Source organism: Euleptes europaea, chromosome 4, assembly GCF_029931775.1.
Source record: "Euleptes europaea isolate rEulEur1 chromosome 4, rEulEur1.hap1, whole genome shotgun sequence".
Lineage (NCBI taxonomy): Eukaryota > Metazoa > Chordata > Lepidosauria > Squamata > Sphaerodactylidae > Euleptes > Euleptes europaea.
Window position 1 is genome coordinate 68,373,220 of NC_079315.1, and position 20,765 is coordinate 68,393,984.

At 42.2% G+C, this 20,765-nt stretch overlaps 1 protein-coding gene across 1 annotated transcript in view; it reads left to right on the top strand.

Moving 5' to 3' along the window:
* Positions 1 to 373: 373 nt before the first annotated feature.
* DTWD2 (DTW domain containing 2) overlaps positions 374 to 20,765 on the top strand; it is a 74,942-nt gene continuing 54,550 nt past the window's right edge. Inside the window, exon 1 of the mRNA XM_056848732.1 lies at positions 374 to 549. Coding sequence (XP_056704710.1) covers positions 374 to 549 — 176 coding nt within the window. The remainder of the gene's footprint in view (positions 550 to 20,765) is intronic.

Consider the following 20,765-nt stretch of genomic DNA (forward strand, 5'->3'; position numbering starts at 1 on the left):
AGAAAAATAAAACGAAGAGTCACTACACAGTTTCAGATCTATCCATGCACATTTCCCACCCCCCAAAATAGTAAAAAACACCCCCCAAAAAACACGTTTCCTCGATACCAGTGAACCCCATTGAGGTAGGCGGGACTCATTTCCAAATTGCAAAGGACCACGTTGTTTCGTAGGAAGCACCCTACAGAGGAAAGGGCGAAGCAGCTCCGCTTCCGAGTCGGGAAGTCCTCGAAGAGCCCAGCGCTGCCCACACCGGCGCAGACGGGCCCCAGCCGCCCTTTTCCAATCACGTGACTTCCGTCTTGGGCTTGCGGGGACCCAGCGCCCCCTGTTGGAATTTGCGTCGCTCCGGCAGGAAGCCCCTTGGCCGGCCATGGAAGAAGGGGCGGCGGGTGCGGCGGGCGGAGCGGAAGGTCTTCTGCGCGTGGCCGACAACACTCTAAGTGGGGACCGAGCATCGCTCGCGGAGGAAGACGAGGACGGTTGCCAGGACCTGTGGCGGCTGCCCGTGGAGTGCAGCGTGCGCAGGCGCGAGTGTGGCCGCTGCGGGTGAGTGGAAAAACCGAGCCCTGATGCTGCGCTTTAGCTTGCCAAAACTGAAAGGTCTTCCCATTAGATCCACACACACACAGACAGGTACGCACAAGAACTTCCCCGTTAGTTTCAACGGGAAACCGGTCTTTTGGAGACTCAAAATAAGGAAAGAGAGCTCCAAGGAACAATCCTGCCATGATTGGTCGGTTCTGAAAGTCTTCCCGCCACCTGCAGAATGAGACGGAAAAGAGTCCCGCCGCGACCTCCGTTTAAATGCTTGGTCTACCAGTGACTTCCTGCAAGTCTAGCACTTTTAAGTCGCACTCCTTAGAGGACGGGGTAGGTGGGTTTAAAAAAAAAATCTTTTAAAAAGTCAAAACAATCAAAAACCTGTGTATTTATGTTCATTGGTCTGTCTCTGACCACTATCTTATTTTATTTCGCCCTTCATCTAAGGAAAGCGTATATCTGACCCCTCTCCCCCCATTTATTTTTGCAACAGCTCTGGCATAAATGATTTGTCCTGTCTTAGCACGGGATCTTGTGACTGGTTTACAAGTACTGTGAGTTCAAATCGTTTTGGTTTAAAAACAAACGTTAAACGTTCTCCCTTCAGCAGAGCGGTCCTGTATGTGCTCAGAGATACTGCGCGATTGAAGCCTGTTTGAATTACAGCTCTAACTCATGTGGGATGGGTTGTTTCCCGTTTTTATGTGTGTGTATGTACTATCTTCCAAGGAGCTTAGAGTGGTGTTTATCATTCTCTCCTCCTCCTCTTTTCCCCTTTCACGACAGGCCTTTGAAATACGCTAAATTGAGAAAGAGTGATTGGCTCAAGGTCGTTTGGCGAGTTTCATGGTAGAGTGGAAATTTGAACTTGGTTTACCTGAATCCTAGGTTGACACTTTACCAGTATGGCTTTTTGGGGGATGGGTGGGGGGGAAGTGTTCCAAGGGCAGCTGCCTCACTGTTACAACTTGCCACAGAGTGAAATTAATAAGTGCATCTGGAGTAATCCCTTGCCATTTTTGTTCTTGTTTTTTATCCACTTGGGCCAGGTTTCCTATTGAAACCAATGGGAGGCAGAGCTTTTCTTGTCTTAATGGTCACTTAGTGGAAGATCATCAATTTTGGCTCACTTCCTGGTGTGCTTTTAAATAGTGCTTCTCCTTCTGTGTACATCTCTATACATACGGGGCTGGAGTACCTGGTCCGTTGGAAGCATTTTAGCCCCTCCCACGACGAATGGGTTGAGCGTCGTCACGTCTCCGCCCCTCGCCTACTGCGTCAGTTCCATGCCTCGTACCTGGAGAAGCCCGCACCGTCGGACGAGGGGGGCCCCTGGGGGGGCAGAATTGAGCTCCAGGCCTGGGAGTGCAGCTGGCCTCCAAGGTTGTGTAACTCAGAAGGTTGTTATGTCTGCTCGCTCTCTGTTTGTGTGATAACTGTAATCTACCATGAGAACCAGGCTTGACCTGGGATCCAACTGTGCCTTTGGTTTTCTGTATATGTTCCAACCTGCTATTCCCTTCCCCATTAGAGTCCTCGTACCTTTCCCTGTAAGTTTCTGCTACTCACCTCCTGCTTCCCGAATAAACCAGCTTCTTAGAATACTCTGTCTGGACGTTTGGTGATTGGGATTTAACAGGTGAACTCAGATCTCTTCAGGGAGCCCATTCCACAGAGTCAGCCACAATGGAAGAGGCCCAGGCTCTGGTCAGTGTCAGATGGGCCATCCTAAATGTGGGATAACCAACAGATGGCTGTCTGATGACCATAGTTAGCGCACAGGGGTGTGGAAGGAAATGGTCCTTTGTAAACATGTTAACATTCTACCCATTTCACCCAGAACCAAAATGTGATGTGTATATATAAACATTATGCTAAGTTTATTTGTTCAACTGTGCTTTGGTTTCTTAGCGGTTATTACCTAATAACAATTCCTGTCTTAGACCAGTAGAGTGTCAATAGGCTGTGATTCTGGAATTGGTTGGGGGGTTTATTTGTATTGGGTTTTTAAGCTTATTATTTACAGCCTGACTTTTTCACTGAGACTCAAGGGGGGTTACAGAGTGAAGAGCAAACTAAGTGTAATAACTCAGTATAAGAGTGAACAATGCAATAGGACTAAGAATACAAACTCTGAAAGACAATGTGAGCAACAACGAGCACAGGAAATTACCCAAGGCATGGTATTATGTTGCTGTATTACGTTATAGAATTGTGCTCAAAAGGTAACTATTTGTAGTTAAACAAGTAGCTTTATGCAGGGCCATCTACATACAAGTAATACATCAAAGTCCCTTCAGAATAGGAATTCGGTAACATTTTTAAAAATGTGAACCTTCCCTTTGCAGACCAGCGGTGGCCAGCATGATCTTGAGTTAAATTTGGGTTTAAGAGGAGTAGTAGTATAAAGCTGTGTTATTTGGTGATACTGTACTGCCATCTAGTGAAAGACGGTGTACTTAAAATAGTCTGCAATGCAAAAAGTTTTCCTTATGTATTTAATTTATTTTAGCATTTAAATATTGGTTATAACAATTCAGTTTTGGCTTCATGGTAAACTCCTCCCACAGCTGTACTCTTTTTGGCAGAATGCATAAATAAATGGCTCTATACTTTTTTCCTTGCAGGAGGAGGTTGTTATCTGCACATTAGAAACAATGGAAACAATCCTAATAAGGTCTATTCAGAAGTAAGTCCCATTCTATTCAATGGGGCTTCCTCACAGGGAAGTGTTCTTAAGCTTGTATCCATTGTCTCCAATGTATTAGCTTTCTAGTTGTATGCAAAAAAGTCCCCAGGAGTTAAACAGAAAAAGAAAAAAAAAGCATACTGATTTAGAGCATACTGATTTATATATATGTAGTATTTTTAATTACGAAGACTGTCAGTAATTCTGCTTTTTTTAAGTTATTGTCATTGGTTTTTTTCTAATAAAATTTTAAAAAAGGCAGAAATAAATGGATTGCCAATTAACTTGTTGGAGCATTTATAATTTGTATTCTATTTTATGTGCAAAAAATGGGTAGCCACTTTTTGGACCAATTGAAATTTCTAGTTGACCTGAAAGGACAGCTCAACATAGAGTGTACTAAAATAGTTTCATCTGGAAGAATAGTCTAATCAAAGACAAGGGAAAGCAAGGCCCTGGGAGTTTCCCAATAGTAGTAAGTAAGCCCCTGTAGCTGGATAACGTTTGTTACTGTAAACCACACCTTGTATATTCTGATTGCTCAACCCTCTTGTTACCCTAATTAGACTGTCTCCACCTTAAATGGGGAAATTAGTTAAAGAGGCAAAGTGAAATGGGGTAATGGTGATATGTAACTATGCCAGGATTGATCCTGGAAAAAACTCTCCAATAAAGAAGCATTTTTCTCAAGCAAAAGGTGTTTTTATTACAGAAGGGATAATTTCAGGCGAGAGGGTAAATGTACACAAAGTTCATAAAAGAGCTTAAGAAGGTAAGAGTGGAAAGTTGGATAAATAGCTTAGGGATGGGACCACAGTTAGCTGGGCTTGGAGTGGGACTGGGAAAATGCTGCTGGGCTGCTGATTGTGCCTAATTGAGGAAGCTGAGTGCAGAAGGGGATTGTCCTTGACTGGGGAGATTCTGATCCTCTGTTGCTCAGCAATCAGTTCCAGGATCTCCCCATAGATATTGATTCTGGATTACTGGAACAAGGGCTACCCCCACCCCCCAGCCTCCCCAAAGCTTGAAAGAAATTCCTCAGGCTCCTGTGAATGATAGGACTCCAGCTTCTGGTCCCCAATTAAGGAAGAGGTGTTCTGGTAATTGAGGATTCCCTACCGAGAGGGGTAGGATCTAAAGTGTGCCAACCTGACTTGTTGTCTGGAGAAATCTGCTGTCTACCAAGTGCATGCATCCAGGATGTGACAGAAAGGGCAGGAAGGAAAAGATTACAGTGTTGCTAAGGGGTACATATCATGAGGAGACTCCTAAGAGAGTTCAAGATCCCTGTCGGACTTCTTCAGTTTGGTGACTGAGATTGGTTTCCTCATGATAAACTTGCATTAAAGAGTTGGATTTATTGCTTCAAGGACTGGTGGCTTCTGGGTGACCAATTTCTTTCAGTTTGTTAGGTGATAAAGACTTGTGGTATCAGTGCAGAGTATATGTATGCCTTAGCAACATTGTAAAGGAATCTTTTCTATACCTTGTATTCTACTATCTTTGCACTTGCTGTTCATTAATGTTAGTGGTTGGATATACAATATTGTTTTGTGGATTTTGTGGTCATCGTCGCTGTGACTTCTTGTTCATTGTTCTATACAGCATAGGTGTCAGTTTGACTTCAGTGTCTTGATATGTTGTCAGGATGCAGGAGGATGTTTGTGTGATCCCCCTAAGCATTGGTTAATTGCCCAAGAGGGATGTAATGAAAATGGTAAAGATGGTTTGCTGGAAATTGCTCATTAAGTCATCTTTGGTGTGGCCAAGGAGTTGCCCATCCCTTCTCCAGCCGCTGACTCCTTGGGCCCTGGGAAAATGCAAAGCTGTTGACCTTCCTGCCTAGGTCAAGCAAATACACAAGGTGGATTCCAGATTCTGAGCCACTTTGTGTAGAGCAGTATTCTGCCCTTGCCAACTTTGGTCTCTGTGCAAATATGGCACCCATTCAGCAAGGAGAGCTCTGGCAACTCACACCTGATAATTCTATTATATGGTGCCTAGTAACAAGATGTGCTCATTCTTTTGTTTCTTGGTGTATCTTCTTTGCTGTCAAATGTGTGCTTTTTCTGTGTGAGATGGCTAATTTGCAATGCCTTCTGATGGGTCAAAGTTTAATGAGTGCCTCAGTTTTGGTCCCAGGTTTCTAAGAATTCTCTGTGAGAAACAAGGGAGTTTGTGATTCGTCCACTGGGGAACTTTGCCTTGGGATAGTTCTGATTAGTGGTATTTCTGTCTAAAAGAGTCCATCTCAAATGTATAATCAGTGTTCTAATGGAATAGCCTCCTTCCTCACTATATGATAAGCACAGGGATCCTTTTTCAGATTTGTGCAGATGCATTGTAAGAGATTGACTTCTCAAGACCAGCAGCATCTGTGCAGATTTCACTTATTGGCATGAGTTGAACCAACACAACTTGTGCAGCACGGAACTCCTGATATGTTTTTCAGTACAGGTTGGACAGTCCAAAGTACAGTCCCTTATTTCAATCAATCAATCGACCTTTATTGGCATATACTCAGAAACATGACGTAAGCAGTACATAAAATTCACTGTCCATACATTTTTGATTTAAAGATGTTTAAACTTTAGTCCTTATGTGGACAATTTCCATCAAAAATTCTGCCACCTTTAAAGTGACTTCAGGAATAGTATCATTCAACAAAAACCGGCATTCAGGGAATTTTTGGCTAGATTTCATTTTATCAATCAAAGGTAGAATTGTTGTTTTTTATGAGGACCATCGTGCAGGTGACAATTTATGGTTATATGCTGTAGTGTATTGTGTTGATTCAAGCCACATACACATAAGCTTTTCTTAAAAGGAATATTTTTAAACCTGCCATTTAGTACCGCTGAAGGGAGGGCATTCAGCTTGGCAAGCATAAATGCCCTCCGTTGAAGGGGTTCCTCAGGTGTAACAAAGTACTGCTGTAATTACCCATGTTTGACTTGTAAACCTAAATTAAGAGGGGAGCATGTCGGTGGGGTAAATGGACATATTTTTTGTTCTTGGTCTAAAATTATTTGTTTAATAGTATTGAATGCTGATTTTTCATCTAACATAGACAGATCCTCTAAGGCAATTCCAAGGTGACCAAGTTTAGTTAAAATGGTGGAGAACCGGTTAACTTTATAAGTGTCTTTTAGCAGGTGGAGGGGCTGTGGCTCAGTGGTAGAGCCTCTGCTTGGCATGTAGAAGGTCCCAGGTTCAATCCCCGGCATCTCCAGTTAAAAGGACTAGGCAAGTAGGTGATGTGAAAGACCTCTGCCTGAAACCCTGGAGAGCCACTGCCGGTCTGAGTAGACAATACTGACTTTGATGGACCAAGGGTCCGGTTCAGTATAAGGCAGCTTCATGTGGGACATAAGATTTCCTTGATTTACCCTAAAATGGATTTTAAGCCAATATTTAAACGTTAAGATCCTAGCTCTGGTCTCTACTAAATTCTGGCCTGTTTCTAGGCATAAAGTCACATATGAAACACATTTTGGTACTCCTAGGGTTTGTCTCAAAATATTTGCCTAAATACTCTTAACATAATTATTTAGGGCTGAAATCCAGATTCAGTCCCTTATTTAATCCTGTTGCTGAGAATCTCTGGGGCTTGAGCAGGAAGACTTATGTTACAGAACCTCTGCTGATGTGTCACTGGGGACTGTGTGTACTTGGGTCTTGGAGCTCTCATCAAGCACAGGAGAGACTAGGGTTGTGCAATACTGGTCTCAGCGATTGGTGGGCAATCTGGACTAGCCAAGTCTGACAAATAGAAGTGTGCACTTATTATCAACTGAGCAGTCTTTTGTTTGATGCACTTTAGACTGCTTTTCAAGCCACTACCTGTACTCTAGCAATGGCAACTGATCTTAGTCAATAGACAGTGGGGGGGGAGGGATTCCAGGTCAAGATTTAGGTAGGGCCTCTTGTGGTCCTGGCAGAATGGCAGTGATTCATTTATATGGGATAAAATAAAGAAGTATACATAGACACTGTTGGGATGGAGACGTAACTATTGTCAAAAGGACAGATTTAAAGTGGGAGGGCAGTTTAACTTGGCCCTGTGGAAATAGAGCTTTTGAAAACTGAACTTCATCCTGGGATTGTTTCTGGGAGACCTGAGTTTGAATCCTCAGTCATGCCATGGAAGCTCACTGAGTGACCTTGGGCCAGTCACACACTCTTAACCTACCCTATCTGACAGGGTTGTTGTAAGGATAAAATGGAGGAGAGGCAAAATGATGTAAGCCACTTTGGGTCTCCATTGGGGAGAAAGGCGGGGTATAAATGAATTAAATAAATAGAATGTTAAGAATCCAGACACTGGGGCGTGGGAGGTGTTCTGTTTTTTAATGAACAGAGATATTTGTTTCCTACTGGTTCCCCTCCTCCCCATTGAACTATGGAACGGGGCAGGAAATGCTTGCCAACAGAGGTTGGTACAGTAAGTCTCACTGGATTGGCCTTCCCAGTCACCTTATGAGGACTGTGGGGATCTTTGTTGATACAGCGCGGTCAGAAGGGGTCAATTGGTCTGCACACACTTCAGATGGTTTAACATTAGGTACAAAGGAAGTTCTTCGCTGTCTATTTTCCCTCCTATGCTTTCATGCAGCCTATATTATGTGGACACCATTTTTATAATTGGGTTTGAAATCAGTTTGCATTTATGAAAGCAAGAAATTACTGTTTAAAATGACTTATGTATTATACATATCTGTCAGTCCAGGAAGTCATTTCTGTTTGTGCAGGCCAGGTGGAGGATTGAGATGAACTCATGAAGGGGAGATTTGCAAATAACTGCTTTGTGCCAGTAGCTATAAAGTGAGTGAACTGTGGAGTTTAATAAGTCAGAGGGTTATGGAATTTTGATATAAAATACTATTCCAGAGTCTTTCTTAACAGTGCTAGCAGCCCAGTGCACCTCGGAGATATGTGCTCACCTTGACATTTTTTCTCTTGTCAGTCAGGGCCATCACCGCCAACTGAAATTTATTAAATTTGACTTGTGAGATTTATCGAAGAAAGAGAAATCTTCGGAATAGCTCATTCATAATTCACAATGGAAGCCTGTCTTGGTTTAGAGAATTAAGGCACTGGATAATCATGTATTAGATGGTGGGAGTAAGCTTTGCATGGTATGAGAGATGATTCCGGTCCTTTCTAATTAAGTCCCTAATGGGTTTGTTTACAAGCCTTCAGAGCTTTTCAGATATGTGCTTTTTGAGGAGAAGGTGGGCCTATTCTGTCAATCTTGCTGCAGACAGAATAGAATTAATCACACATACTGCTTACAGTGCTTGCTCTAACTTTTTCCATAAATAAGACTTGTGATTGTAATGGTTACCCATGTTTGTGCAGACCATTGTCATTATTTGATAGATGTGGGTATATAACTGCAAAATATAATCTATTTTTTAATAATTTTCTGCAGTGTATGTTTGAAGTTCTCAGCTAAGAAGTCTACTTAATGTTTGGCTTATGGCAAATCAGGGTGGATCAGTAAGACTAGGTTTAAATCATGGTTTTCTACGTAAAGACTCATTCTTGCTAATGTCATCTTAATATTTACAACCAGATGAAGGTTTCCTTTTTAGAATAATAACTTTTCAGATTACTTTTATAGTTATATTAAAAATTACTGATTTGGTTATGCTATTAGAAATACAAAGATAGTTCATCTAGCAATAATTTCATAATTATCTGTCTTCTGTTTCATTCTGATCACTAGGTAGGGTTGCCAACCTCCAGGTAGTGGCTGGAGATCACCCACTACTACTACTCTCCAGGTAAAAGAGATCAGTTCACCTGGAGAAAATGGCCGCTTTGGAAGGTGGACTGCAGGACATTATACCCTACTGAAGTCTCTCCCCAAACCCCGCCTTCCTCAGGGTCTCCCCCACATCTCCAGGTATTTCTCAACCCAGAGCTGGCAACCCTACCGCTAGGTTTTGCATTTCTTTGTTGCAGAGTTTGCATTTTGCATGCTTGTCTTACCCATGGGTAGAGGACCTTCATTAAAACATTCCCAAACTGGGACTCTTATACGACCTGCTGCCATTATAGATTTTCTCCTCGAGGAAGAGAATAATATGATAAACCTCAGGCTATACACACAAAGATCCAAAGACTTGTGGAGTATTCTGCTCAAAAGGTTTCACTATCATTTTTACTGCTTGCCCCTCCCTCCTCACACTTAGCCCCTTGTGCAGATCTATTCCACTCCAAACATTCTTCTATTCATTGAACTTCTTGAAACTTCTTCTATTCATTGAACTTCTTGAAATTGAGCACATAAGAGGTACATAGATTTGCAAAGAAACAATGGGATTAAGGTCTTTTTCTTAACCCTGTATGTTTATTTTATAACATTTTTACAGTGAAGAAGAGGCATGTTATCTCTGCAGCCACAAATTCAGTCTTGAGAACCCCAAAACGGAGCATCTGTGATAATATCTTCTAGATGGAAAAATGGCCCAAAATAATCTTACCAAAACCTCTGGAAGAGCATGACATTGTGAATGGATTAATGGAATTCATTTACCAAAAATTTAAACATTGCATGAATATACAGTCTCATGCTACATAATTAAAAACTAATCCTTATTTTATGATAAATAACCTTTGGACTATAATGTATCTTAAACAAAAAACTATTTAAACTATCTTTAGATAGATTTTTTTTTCCTCAAAGAGCATTTTATAAAAAAAAAAATTAATTGGAAAAATCTTTTTAATTTGTTTAAAAAACATGGATTTTTGTCCACCCTGTGGCAAATTACCTTCCATATTTGATATGCCAAAAGAGGTCAGCTGTGCATTTCCCTGGAAGATCTAGTTAGGGAAGACTATAGCAGTTGCCCTTAGGCAGGCAGGCACTGCAGGGCAATTCAGATGAAAAAGACTTGTGCCTATGGAGCTGATATAAAAAATGATAATCACGTGGCTCTTTCTCCAGGTGCTGTTTGCTGAATTTCCACTATGCGCTTCTACTTGGTACCTTACTCTATATGTTTCAGAGCTTAGAACTCTGCTACCGCAGAAGTGAGAGGTGACCTGGAAGAAAGGTACAAAGTGCAAACTCTTAGAAAGTTCAAACTCTAGACTTGTCTTCTGATTGCAGTATCTAAGGAGCTCTTTCAGACATCCAACATTTGTCCCCTTCACCCAGTGATTTCCTTCTTGAAGGCCTGCTCCGCAGTTTGGAATCTAAGCACTAAGTTTTTTTTTTTTAAATTGATTAGTATTTGTTTTGTACACATGTGCCACAAAGAGCATGCCCCATTCCTGCCCCCTCCAGCTGGCCACCTTGATGCCTCTAGCTATTTCTGGGTTTTTGACACTGCCAGCTGACATCATCCTTTGGTGCCTCCTTCGCCCTTGGACTGCCTTGAGCTATTGGGAGCCAGCTCTGGCCTCCTTGTCTACCTGCTGCTTAGAATGGCTTTGTGTTTTGGGAGGAAGGGTCTCGCCTGGTGTGGGGGCTGTCACTGTTCCACTGTCCCGTTGGGTCAGGATTGAGCTGATGTGGGTAGGGGCTGGAACAGAGCTTGAGTATCTGGCATATTTGATTAACCTGCAACCTCTATTCCCTATTAGTGCTGGTTAACAAAGCTTTTACTATACTGAGGATTGCTAGTTCAGCAATAGGGGGAAGGACGTGATCTTCACTAGTTCAAATTAATAAGAAATTCACCATTTATTTAAATCCACCTGGACTGCATCTGTTCAGTTTATTCATTCTCCACTGATGTAACATTGCAAAATAGTGCACTAAATAGATTTGCTTTTTTACAGTTCTGATGTTGTTAGGGATCTGCAGGACAAAACTGGTAGTAGGTTGTGCTTTTTTTATCCTCCTAACTATAACAAAACGAGCCCTGTGGCGCAGAGTGGTAAGCTGCAGTCCAAGCTTTGCTCACAACCTGAGTTCGATCCAGACCGAAGTCAGTTTCAGGTAGCCCACTCAAGGTTGATTCAGCCTTCCATCCTTCTGAGGTTGATTAAAATGAGTACCCAGCTTGCTGGGGATAAAGTGTAGATGACTGGGCAAGGCAATGGTATACCATCCTGTAAGCATAGTCTGCCTAGTAAACATTGTGATGAGATGTCACCCCTTGGGTCAGTAATGACCCAGTGTTTGCACAGGGGACTACGTTTACCTAACTACAACAAAGATTTTTTCCCCTAACACTTGCTTTCTAACACTTCATAATTACAGATGTGATTCTAAATGTTATGTACTAGCAAACACCTGCTGTAGGGTATGGTAATAAATATTGTATGTGGAAGAAAGCAGTAGTGCTCAAACCATAAGTCAGAACCTTCAGGCGGGCCACATGTAAAGCTGCTACAGAGCCACTATTTTTCTTGCTTTTTGGAAACACCTCCACATGTAGAGTGCAAGAGCATGATGATTTACATATATGCTGAGAGGCAAGTCAGGGTAGTGAGCCAAAGTCATTCAACAGTGGAGATGATTCCTTTTTAGCACTGGTAGGTGCAGAGACTCTGCCTTCCTCTGAAAGCTCGCTTGCCTTCTCTTCTCCCTGCCCTGTTTGGATCAGGTTTTAAGATCCGCAAGGGTGGTAATGGTATGATCACTGTAATGAGTTGTGATCTTTTGGGGGCATTCATTCTGTACCCATCTGATTTGGCTGTTACCTGCTTTGATCTGTTGCACTGAATATATATGACCGTGTTTTTTGGTCGAGGAGAGCAACAGGAGCCTGCAACTATAGCAGTGACTAATCTTGTTAATTAATGTCACTACCATTTTGATCAAGTTTGTCTTCTGTAATTATTTCAACCACAGACTTGCCTTGAGCTGTGTCTTATTGTGTGTGATTGAGAAAAAGAGATTTCAGTGTAGACTGAAATTGGAAAAGCACCTTAAGCCATTTTAATAATAGAAAATGTTGCCTTAAAATATGACGTATTTTAGGGAAACTAACATTTTTTGCGATTGAATATACTTATTATATTGCCTTGGTGATGAAATATTGTTCATGTGCATTAAATTGTTTACAAATGAAGAATGACCCAATAACAGGGTTCATTGAAAATAATGAAGGTGAAAAAGATTTGCAGTTTGAATCTTTGTACTGCAGACTGGAGGCTGTTATCTCCTTTTTCAGTGTCGCAAACTGGGGTGAGGTAGTGATTAGTGCTGGATATAGGAAACCTGTTTAAACGTGAATTTCAGTGGGTGACCTTTGGCTAGTCATTCTCTCTAAGAGGAGTCTACTTGACAAGGTTGATATGACAGAATGAGGTAAGAGACAACCGGGTGTGCTGCTCAGTGCATCTTGGAGGACTGGTGGGATGGAGTTAGTATGGGTGCAGGTCTCTCCATCTACCTTTTTAATTTTATTCATTTTAGTATGTAAAATCTCTTTATTTTAAAAAGGACGTTTGACACCAGGTAATAGCCTGATCTCAGAAGCAAAGCAGGGTCAGCCCTGGTTAGCATTTATATGAGAGACTGCCAAGGACTTCAGGGTCACTACACATAGACAGGCAATGGCACGCCGCCTCTTTCTGGATATATGGAGGTAGTAGAGCAGTTTCTAGGAAGCAGCTTAGATTTCAGCTCCCTAAACATTGCTGGTGAAAGGAATTTTTAATTACAGAAACGCAATTTAAAATATATTGCCATGTATCCTTCCACTCGTGGTGTGAGAGCCAGCGTGGTATAGTGGTTAAGAACAGCAGACCCTAATCTGGAGAACTGGGTTTGATTTCCCCGCTCCTCCACATGCAGCCTGCTGGGTGACATTGGGCCAGTCACAGTTCTCTCAGAACTCTCTCAGCTGCTCCTACCTTACAAGGTGTCTGTTGTGGAGAGGGGAAGGGAAAGCAATTGTAAGCTGCTTTGAGACTCCTTAAAGGTAGAGAAAAGCAGGGTATTAAAAAACCCTTCTTCTACTGAGCAAAGTTTGAAGCCTTTCTCTACTGTAAGAAACCTTCCTCTAACATAAATGGCTCTTTCTCTTAATGTAGGAGAAATGCCAATTAATATCAATGGATCTTCTCCAGATATCATGCCTGTTTCTTTAATAGTTCCTAGCATTAGGAAGGGTGCATCACTGAGTTTTCTACACCATGTAATTCTCTTCACTCACTCCTCTTTCACCATAAAAACGCAGTCCTGTTTGCTGTAGGAGTACCTACAGTGATACCACTGGTGCAGCAGGGGGTCCCGTGACAGCATCCTCTCTTGATGCCTGTATCTTTACAATCTGTAATGCACTAGCTCCAGCTGAAGACCAGAAAACATTACTAGGCATTGTAGAAATACGTAAGCAAAAGTAGGTCCTTATCCATTTTTGTACTGTGTCTTTTGTATTGCTATGTTGTGATTTGTTAAAAACAATTACTGTGAGCCATTAGAGTGATTCAGTCAGGCTTTGTGGTTCTCAAGCATACAAATCAATAAAGTAAATAAATAGAGATGGGTACCCTTTTAAAGCTTCATTGAACAAGTGGTTTTCTACATCTTTTCAGTCTGGCATGTTTGTAAAGTCCGTTTAAATACCTCTTGGTGTGTTGTTATAGGCCTTTTTATGCATGGCTGTTTCCCTCTCCACGACTTCGGGTCTTTGTTTTGATTATGCATGCTGTTTCTAACCATCAGAGGTCACCTGGCTCTCCCCCGGTGTTTCCCCATGTTTTGCCCACATTTTCAGACACCTGTTTTATCTCAAATTTGAAAATGCGGGCAAAACACGGGGAAATGCAAGGAGAGAGCCAGGCTACCTCTGACAGTCAGAAACAGCATGCATAATCCAAACGAAGACCCAGCATTGTCGGAGGTGTGACAGCAAGTGAAACAGCCATGCATAAAAGACCATAGTCACAAAAGGTGACCTTAAAAAAAATTTGTAAGTGCTCTGAATACTTTTACTAAAACTGCTGTTAGGTGTTTCTGCCTTTCTGAAAAGCATACAAACATTAAAGAAGAAATCCTTAGCCTTTGGGGTTGGTGATACACAATAATATTGACTTTATTCTCAAAGGAATAGAAATCACATTGAGGCTTTTCTATCAAAACAGTCTTGCAAATGTATTTTCTCCAACAGCTGTACAATTTAAAAAGATGGCCATTTGAGTGGGTTGGTATGGTTTTTAGTACCCATTTTTAGATGAACCTTTTTTGAAGTGGTTGGACTCATGAAAGGTCTACTCTGAAAAGTGATCCATGTTGTTAACTTTCTTAGTAGAATATGTTAATTATATTCTTCCATACCTAGTATCTTCATAGAATGATGAAAGTCATATTTTAAATATATCACTTTCATTATTCTATGATGAAACATTTTAAATAACATTGTATATTATATTGTGATAATATTTTATATAATACAATATATAAAAGTATATTTTAAATAAGGTGTGCTTCTCAGTGTATTCTCTATGAATTTTGGAGCTCCATTTCAAACACTTATTCAGAAGGTGATTTATTTGTTTGTTTGTTTTTATATCCCGCTCTCCCCCTACCAAAGCAGGACACAGAGCAGCTTCCAACAAGTTAAAATATACATAATACACACAAAATGAAACAATACATAATTGAATACAGATTAATAATAAGACCAAATGTAAAATTCGCTTTCAGTCAAGCCACTGTTATAGCAGCCCTACAGCCAATCCTATGGCGCAGGCCAAAACAGCCTTCAGCTAGAGAAATTCTGCTCCCTGATAGTTGGAAAAAAAAAACAGTGATAGGAGAAAGAAAAAAACCACGGTTACCAACCATAGCGCTAGGGGAACTGATGAAATATAATGTGCTAAATACTAATACCTTGTCTTATACAAAATACCTAATGTTCTTTATGGAATTGCATGAGATCATCCATATACCATAAAGCTCTGTCTTCATTTAGAGTCCAGGCCCATGCACGATGCATGATAAGAAAAAGCAGAGGAACTTTTTGAACTGCCTCAGCACTGAATAATACCAGTAGAACAATTTGCTTTCAGGCACAGGCTAGCCCTGTGCTAGATCTGCCAGATCTGGGAAGCTAAGCAAAGTCAGCCCTGGTTGGTATTTGGATGAGAGACTACCAAGGAAGTCCTGGGTTGCCATGCAGAAGAAGGCACTGGCAAACCACCTCTGAACCTCTCTTGCCTTGAAAGCTCCATAAGGGGTTGCCATAATTCAGCTGCGACTTGTCGGCACTTTACACACACACACATTAAGAAATGTAGGTATTGTACACATTCGATGAGAAGGCAAGAGTTTCAGCCACCCCTCCCTTAACTCCGTAGGTTGCTTTTCACTCTTTTGGAGTTTTTTTGCAGTGTACAACTTCAATAGTGTTTTTAAGACATGGCTATTGAGTAGGAGTAAGGAGGTGTAAATGAAGACAAAAGATGTGGATCATGTTAGATGTGAATCTAGTGCATGGAACTTAGAGTTTCAAAAATTCTTTGTCAGGCTTGTATTTTATAATTGTTATGCATAGAGGCTTGTCTTCGGTAATTTTCCCTGCTTCCCTACCCATATTTCAGAGGCAGTGGCTGAAATGGCTGTTCCAATATTTTTGGTAAAAGACTTTCATGCATTTTGAGCAGTGTTTTATGATGAGCTTGAAAAAAATGTGAGTTTATTACCAGCATAGGTTGATTGTTTTGATAAGTAAATTTATACAAGGAAAAGAGGATTTTTTTTAAAAAAAAAATAGATTTTCGCTTTAGTACAGTTTGGTTTCATATCTGCAGTTTGTTTATTATTTTATGCATTTACAATGTGGGGCAAGCTGTAATGGCTGTCTTAATATCACTTTATTTTGGAGATGCTGTCCAAGGATTAAGGCTGAGCATGCTATTCTGAAAGAGGCCTGCAGAGGGCAGTGGTGTAATTTGTTGCTGTATATTTCTCCCGTTCATGAACGTATCAATTTGACACAAAAAAATCTTGCAGTCTAAAAATTTGTCCTAATATTTGTATATAGGCCAGGGATATTTAATTTTTATTTGCTTTAAAGATATATAATCTAGTAGAAAAGTCCACACAGCACACCAACTTTAAAAAAAATGCTCCATACGTACTAAAAACCAGAACTTACTATATATTCACCCCAAGCTTTAGTCGTTAAAATATTTTGAGCACAGATTTTAATATAATTATAGCAGAGCTACATTATAGTAAGTTATGTGGCATGTATTCCAAATTGTCCAATTGCAGACTTTATTCTGAAAGACATGAAAAGGTCTGATTTCCCCTATCATAACAGTATATCGGTATTAAAGATTTTCTGTGCCTTTAACTATGCCACAGGGGTGAAGTTGGTGGTGTAATTTCTGGTGCAGACTGTCGTTCCATAGCTGAACATGAGTTAGGTTATGCAGATATATTCAATAAGCTTCAGTGCAGTGGCTTCTGAGTACTAGCCAGGCCTGATTCACAACATCCATTTTGGCATTTGTGTGTGTGTTAAGTGCCGTCAAGTCGCTTCAGACTCATGGCGACCCTATGAAAAAGTCCTCCAAAATGTCCGGTCTTTGACAGCCTTGCTCAGATCTTGCAAATTGAGGGCCATGGCTTCCTTTATTGAGTCAGTCCATCTCTTGTTGGGTCTTCCCCTTTTCCTGCTGCCTTCAACTTTTCCTAGCATGATTGTCTTTTCCAGTGACTCTTGTCTTCTCATACTATGTCCAAATCCTCAGTTTAGTCATTTTAGCTTCTAGGGTCAGTTCAGGCTTGATTTGATCTATAACCCACTGGTTTTTTTTTTTTTTTTTGGCAGTCCGCTGTATCTGTAACACTCTCCTCCAACACCACATTTCAAAGCAATCTATTTTCTTCCTATCAGCTATCTTCACTGTCCAGCTTCAGTGCAGTGGCTTCTGAGTACTAGCCAGGCCTGATTCACAGCGTCCATTTTGGCATATAAAGCCCTTCATTGCTTGCAGGACTTTACAGTCATTTCTCAGAAACTGCCTCACATGCCTGTGAGGTGAGAGTCTCTTTTCCCTGTTAAATCTTAAGGAATCCCTATAGCTCGGATAATTAGAGTAGCTATAGGGAGAAGTGTCCTAACCTGGATATCCTGATCTTGGAAGCTAAGCAAGGTTGGCCTCGTTAGTATTTGGATGGGAGACCACCAAGGAAGTCCAGGGTCGCGACAGAGAGGCAGGCAATGGCAAACTACTTCTGAACGTCTCTTGCCTTGAAAACCCTGTGGGGTCAGCTGAGACTTGACAGCACTTTCCACCACCACGGGGAGAAGCACAAGGCCTTTTCTGCTGTGCCCCCAAAGGCTGTGGCCCATGCTTCCCAAAATGCCCAGTGTTTCTCAGTTTTTAAAGACCACTTATTGAAGTGTGTTTTTAAGGTCTGGAATGGTGCTGCAGTGGTATTTGTTCTGTGCTGGATGTGCTGCTCTTTCTAGGAGTTATTTCTGTAGCTTGTTGATGATGATAAGATGTTTGCATTTTTTGTTTCATTGTAAACCGATTAGAGTGCAGCAGTGAGGTGGAACAGAAATGCAACCTTGTGCCCCCAGGCTGCAGACTTGATGAGCTGATAACAATACATTATGAAGTCAATTTAACACACATTTGCATAGATAGCAGCTCTTGTTACTGCAGATGCAAAGTGGCTCTCAGTCAGCAAAAGACAGCCAACCTCAATGTGACAATGTATAAGAGATTTCTGTGGGTTATTTACCCATTGATTTGTAGCATAGATGTAGTATTCAGGTTATACAGCGCCATACAAGAAACGCATTCTGCACTTTCACACAGCCCAAATAATGCACTTTCAATCCACTTTCAGTGCACCTTAACAATCATTTGCAAGTAATAGCCAACCACTCTGTCCTGTTGGCATAAACAGCTTTCTGCTGGAGAAAGTCTTTGGCGTCATCACTGGAACATAATCATTAGAGACAGCTTGTTCAATCAGTTCATAGAAGTAATTTCTAAGGTAATATCCGGTAAATTGGCAGGCTAGATTTAAAAATACTCTTAATATCAGCAAGGCTTGAACTAAAATGTTCTTCAATATCAGCAGAGGGTTTTTTAAAATGTTTGAAACATTTAAGAACTACAACGTTTATTCTCAGTTTGCAGGATCATCGATAGGGTTGCCATCCTCCCAGTGGTGACTGGAGATCTCCTGCTCTTACAATTGATTTCCAGGCAACAGAGATCAGTTCACCCGGAGAAAATGCCCCTTTGGAAGGTGGATTCTATGGCATTATATCCCATTGAGATCCCTTCCCAAACCCCGCCCTCCTCATCCTCCACCCCCAAAATCTCCAGGTATTTCCCAATGTAGAGTTGGCAATCCTAATCATCGAGTAGGGTTGCTGACCTCTGTGAGGCCTGGAGTTCTCTCAGAACAATAATTGAACTGCACACTACAGAGATCAGTTCCCCTGGAGGAAAGGGCAGTTTCAGAGGAAGAACTCTATGGCATCAAATCCCTGCTCAGCTCCCTCCCCATACTCTGCCCCCAAATCTCCAGGAGTTTCCTAACCCTAGGACTGAGGAGTAGTGCCACTTTGAAACACAGAAGGGAGGCGGCTGATAGTTTTAGTAACTGAATAGAATTTCCATGGTCTAAGTCCCAAATGCCAGATGTTGAAGGGCGAAAACGCATGGTCACTTTAGCCTCCTTTATTCCCTGTTTCAGCCAGGATCGAATGCACGTTCGGCGAAACGCATGGTTCGATCGTGGCTGAAACAGGGAATAAAGGAGGCTAAAGCGACCATGCGTTTTCACCCGAAGATAACAAGAGAAGGAGGGCAGCCACTTGATGCTCTGCTTGCTTCTAGAAGTATCTGGCCCACTATAGAATGCTGATGGCAAATTTGGTAGAAGACAGAGCCAGGATACAGGATGACCTTGACAGGCTGGAGAATTGGGCTAAAACTAATAAAATGGCAATCCAGGGCAATTCTAGTGACAAATAACGTATTTTTGCTAAAACAATTTAATGTTTGTGTTAAAAATCCTCAAAAATTGCCAACTAGGCTAGGCGACTGATTAGTTTGTAATTTGTCCATCACATTTAGTACTGCACGTAGTACCAGTATTTCCTCACCCTCTTTCCTCTCCAAGTCTTTGTTAACAGTCTTTGCTGTCATAAAGGTCAAGGCTAGATTTTCAGACATAAAATTGCTATTCTAAAGCTCTTATATATGGGTGTTTTCAGTGTGTGTTCTGCTCTTATCTTCAGTAACTGATGACCAAATACAGTAACTCATGTCTTCAAATATCTTGCTACACTTGTTCAAATTCAGCCCAGTGGAGTTGTGACTGAAAATCGTTACAATCTGATGGCTTTTTGGGAGTAAAGTGGAGGGGATTGGTGGTGTCAGTGTAGGTGTCAACAAGAGAGGATTCTCGATCAAAGCTGGCACTAATTGTCATCCTTTGGGGCAGCATTTAAAAGGAAACAAGACTTTAAGTGGTCATGGAATCTGAACAAAATTGAGGGGCTCCTTTCTTTGAACTGTAAGAAGTGGCTATTCTTTGGCCATATTTGCTCTTAACATCAAAGTGAGTGGCTCTTATTTCACAGAAAGCAGAGTGTATTCTGCTTTTTCAAGATTTATTCTGCGTCTTCTACAATCCACAAAGACTCTCTAGCTGGCACCCTGTTTTGTTTGTACGATTGACTCTTTAAAGATAATATTGTCAACTCTCTGAAACTTCCTCTGCAGAAGATGGTGTGATGTGCTTTGTAGGGATACCTTAGAACTGAAGTGGAGCAGGACGTTTCTCATGACAATTTGAACACGTGTGAGTGATTTGGAATTGAGGAGTTCAGAATCCAAGGTTTCCCAGTTTAAATGTTCCAAGCTGATTAGAAGATAAATACAAACATCCGGAACTTCCATGTACTGTGAGCTGATAACAAATAACATCATCTCTCTCTTGCTAATGCTTACCGTATATACTCGTGTATAAGCCGAGTTTTTCAGCCCAAAAAAAGGGCTGAAAAAGCCGGCCTTGGCTTATACGCGGGTCAATAGGGTAGAGGAGGGAGGGGGGAACTTACCGCAGCCGCCATTGCCGCCGCCATCGCCGCTGGGCCCGCGCGGCTTCCCCTGGCCAGGAGCGCCCTGTGAGGGCCTCCTGCGGCCGCGGGAAGGCCGCGCCGCCGCTGCTGCCGGGCGTGCCCGGCTCCCTTTGCCCAGGACAGGCCTGTGGGAGCCTCCTGCGGCTGTGGGAGGGCCGTGCAGCCGCCGCCGCCAGGCGCGCCTGGCTCTCTCTGCCCAGGATGGGCCTGGGGGAGCCTCCTGCGGCCGCCAGAAGGCCGCGCCGCCACTGCTGCCGGGCGCGCCCAGCTCCCTCGCCCAGGACGGGCCTGGGGAAGCCTCCTGCGGCAGTGGGAGGGCTGCGCGGCCACCGCCGCCAGGCGTGCCCGGCTCCCTCCGCCCAGGACCGGCCTGGGGGAGCCTCCTGCGGGGAGCCCGCCACCGCCTTCGCCGGGCCTGGAGTGAAGGTAAGTTTGGGGGGGAGGGGTTATAAGCCGACCCTCGGCTTATACGCGGGTGCCTAATTTTTCCCCATTTT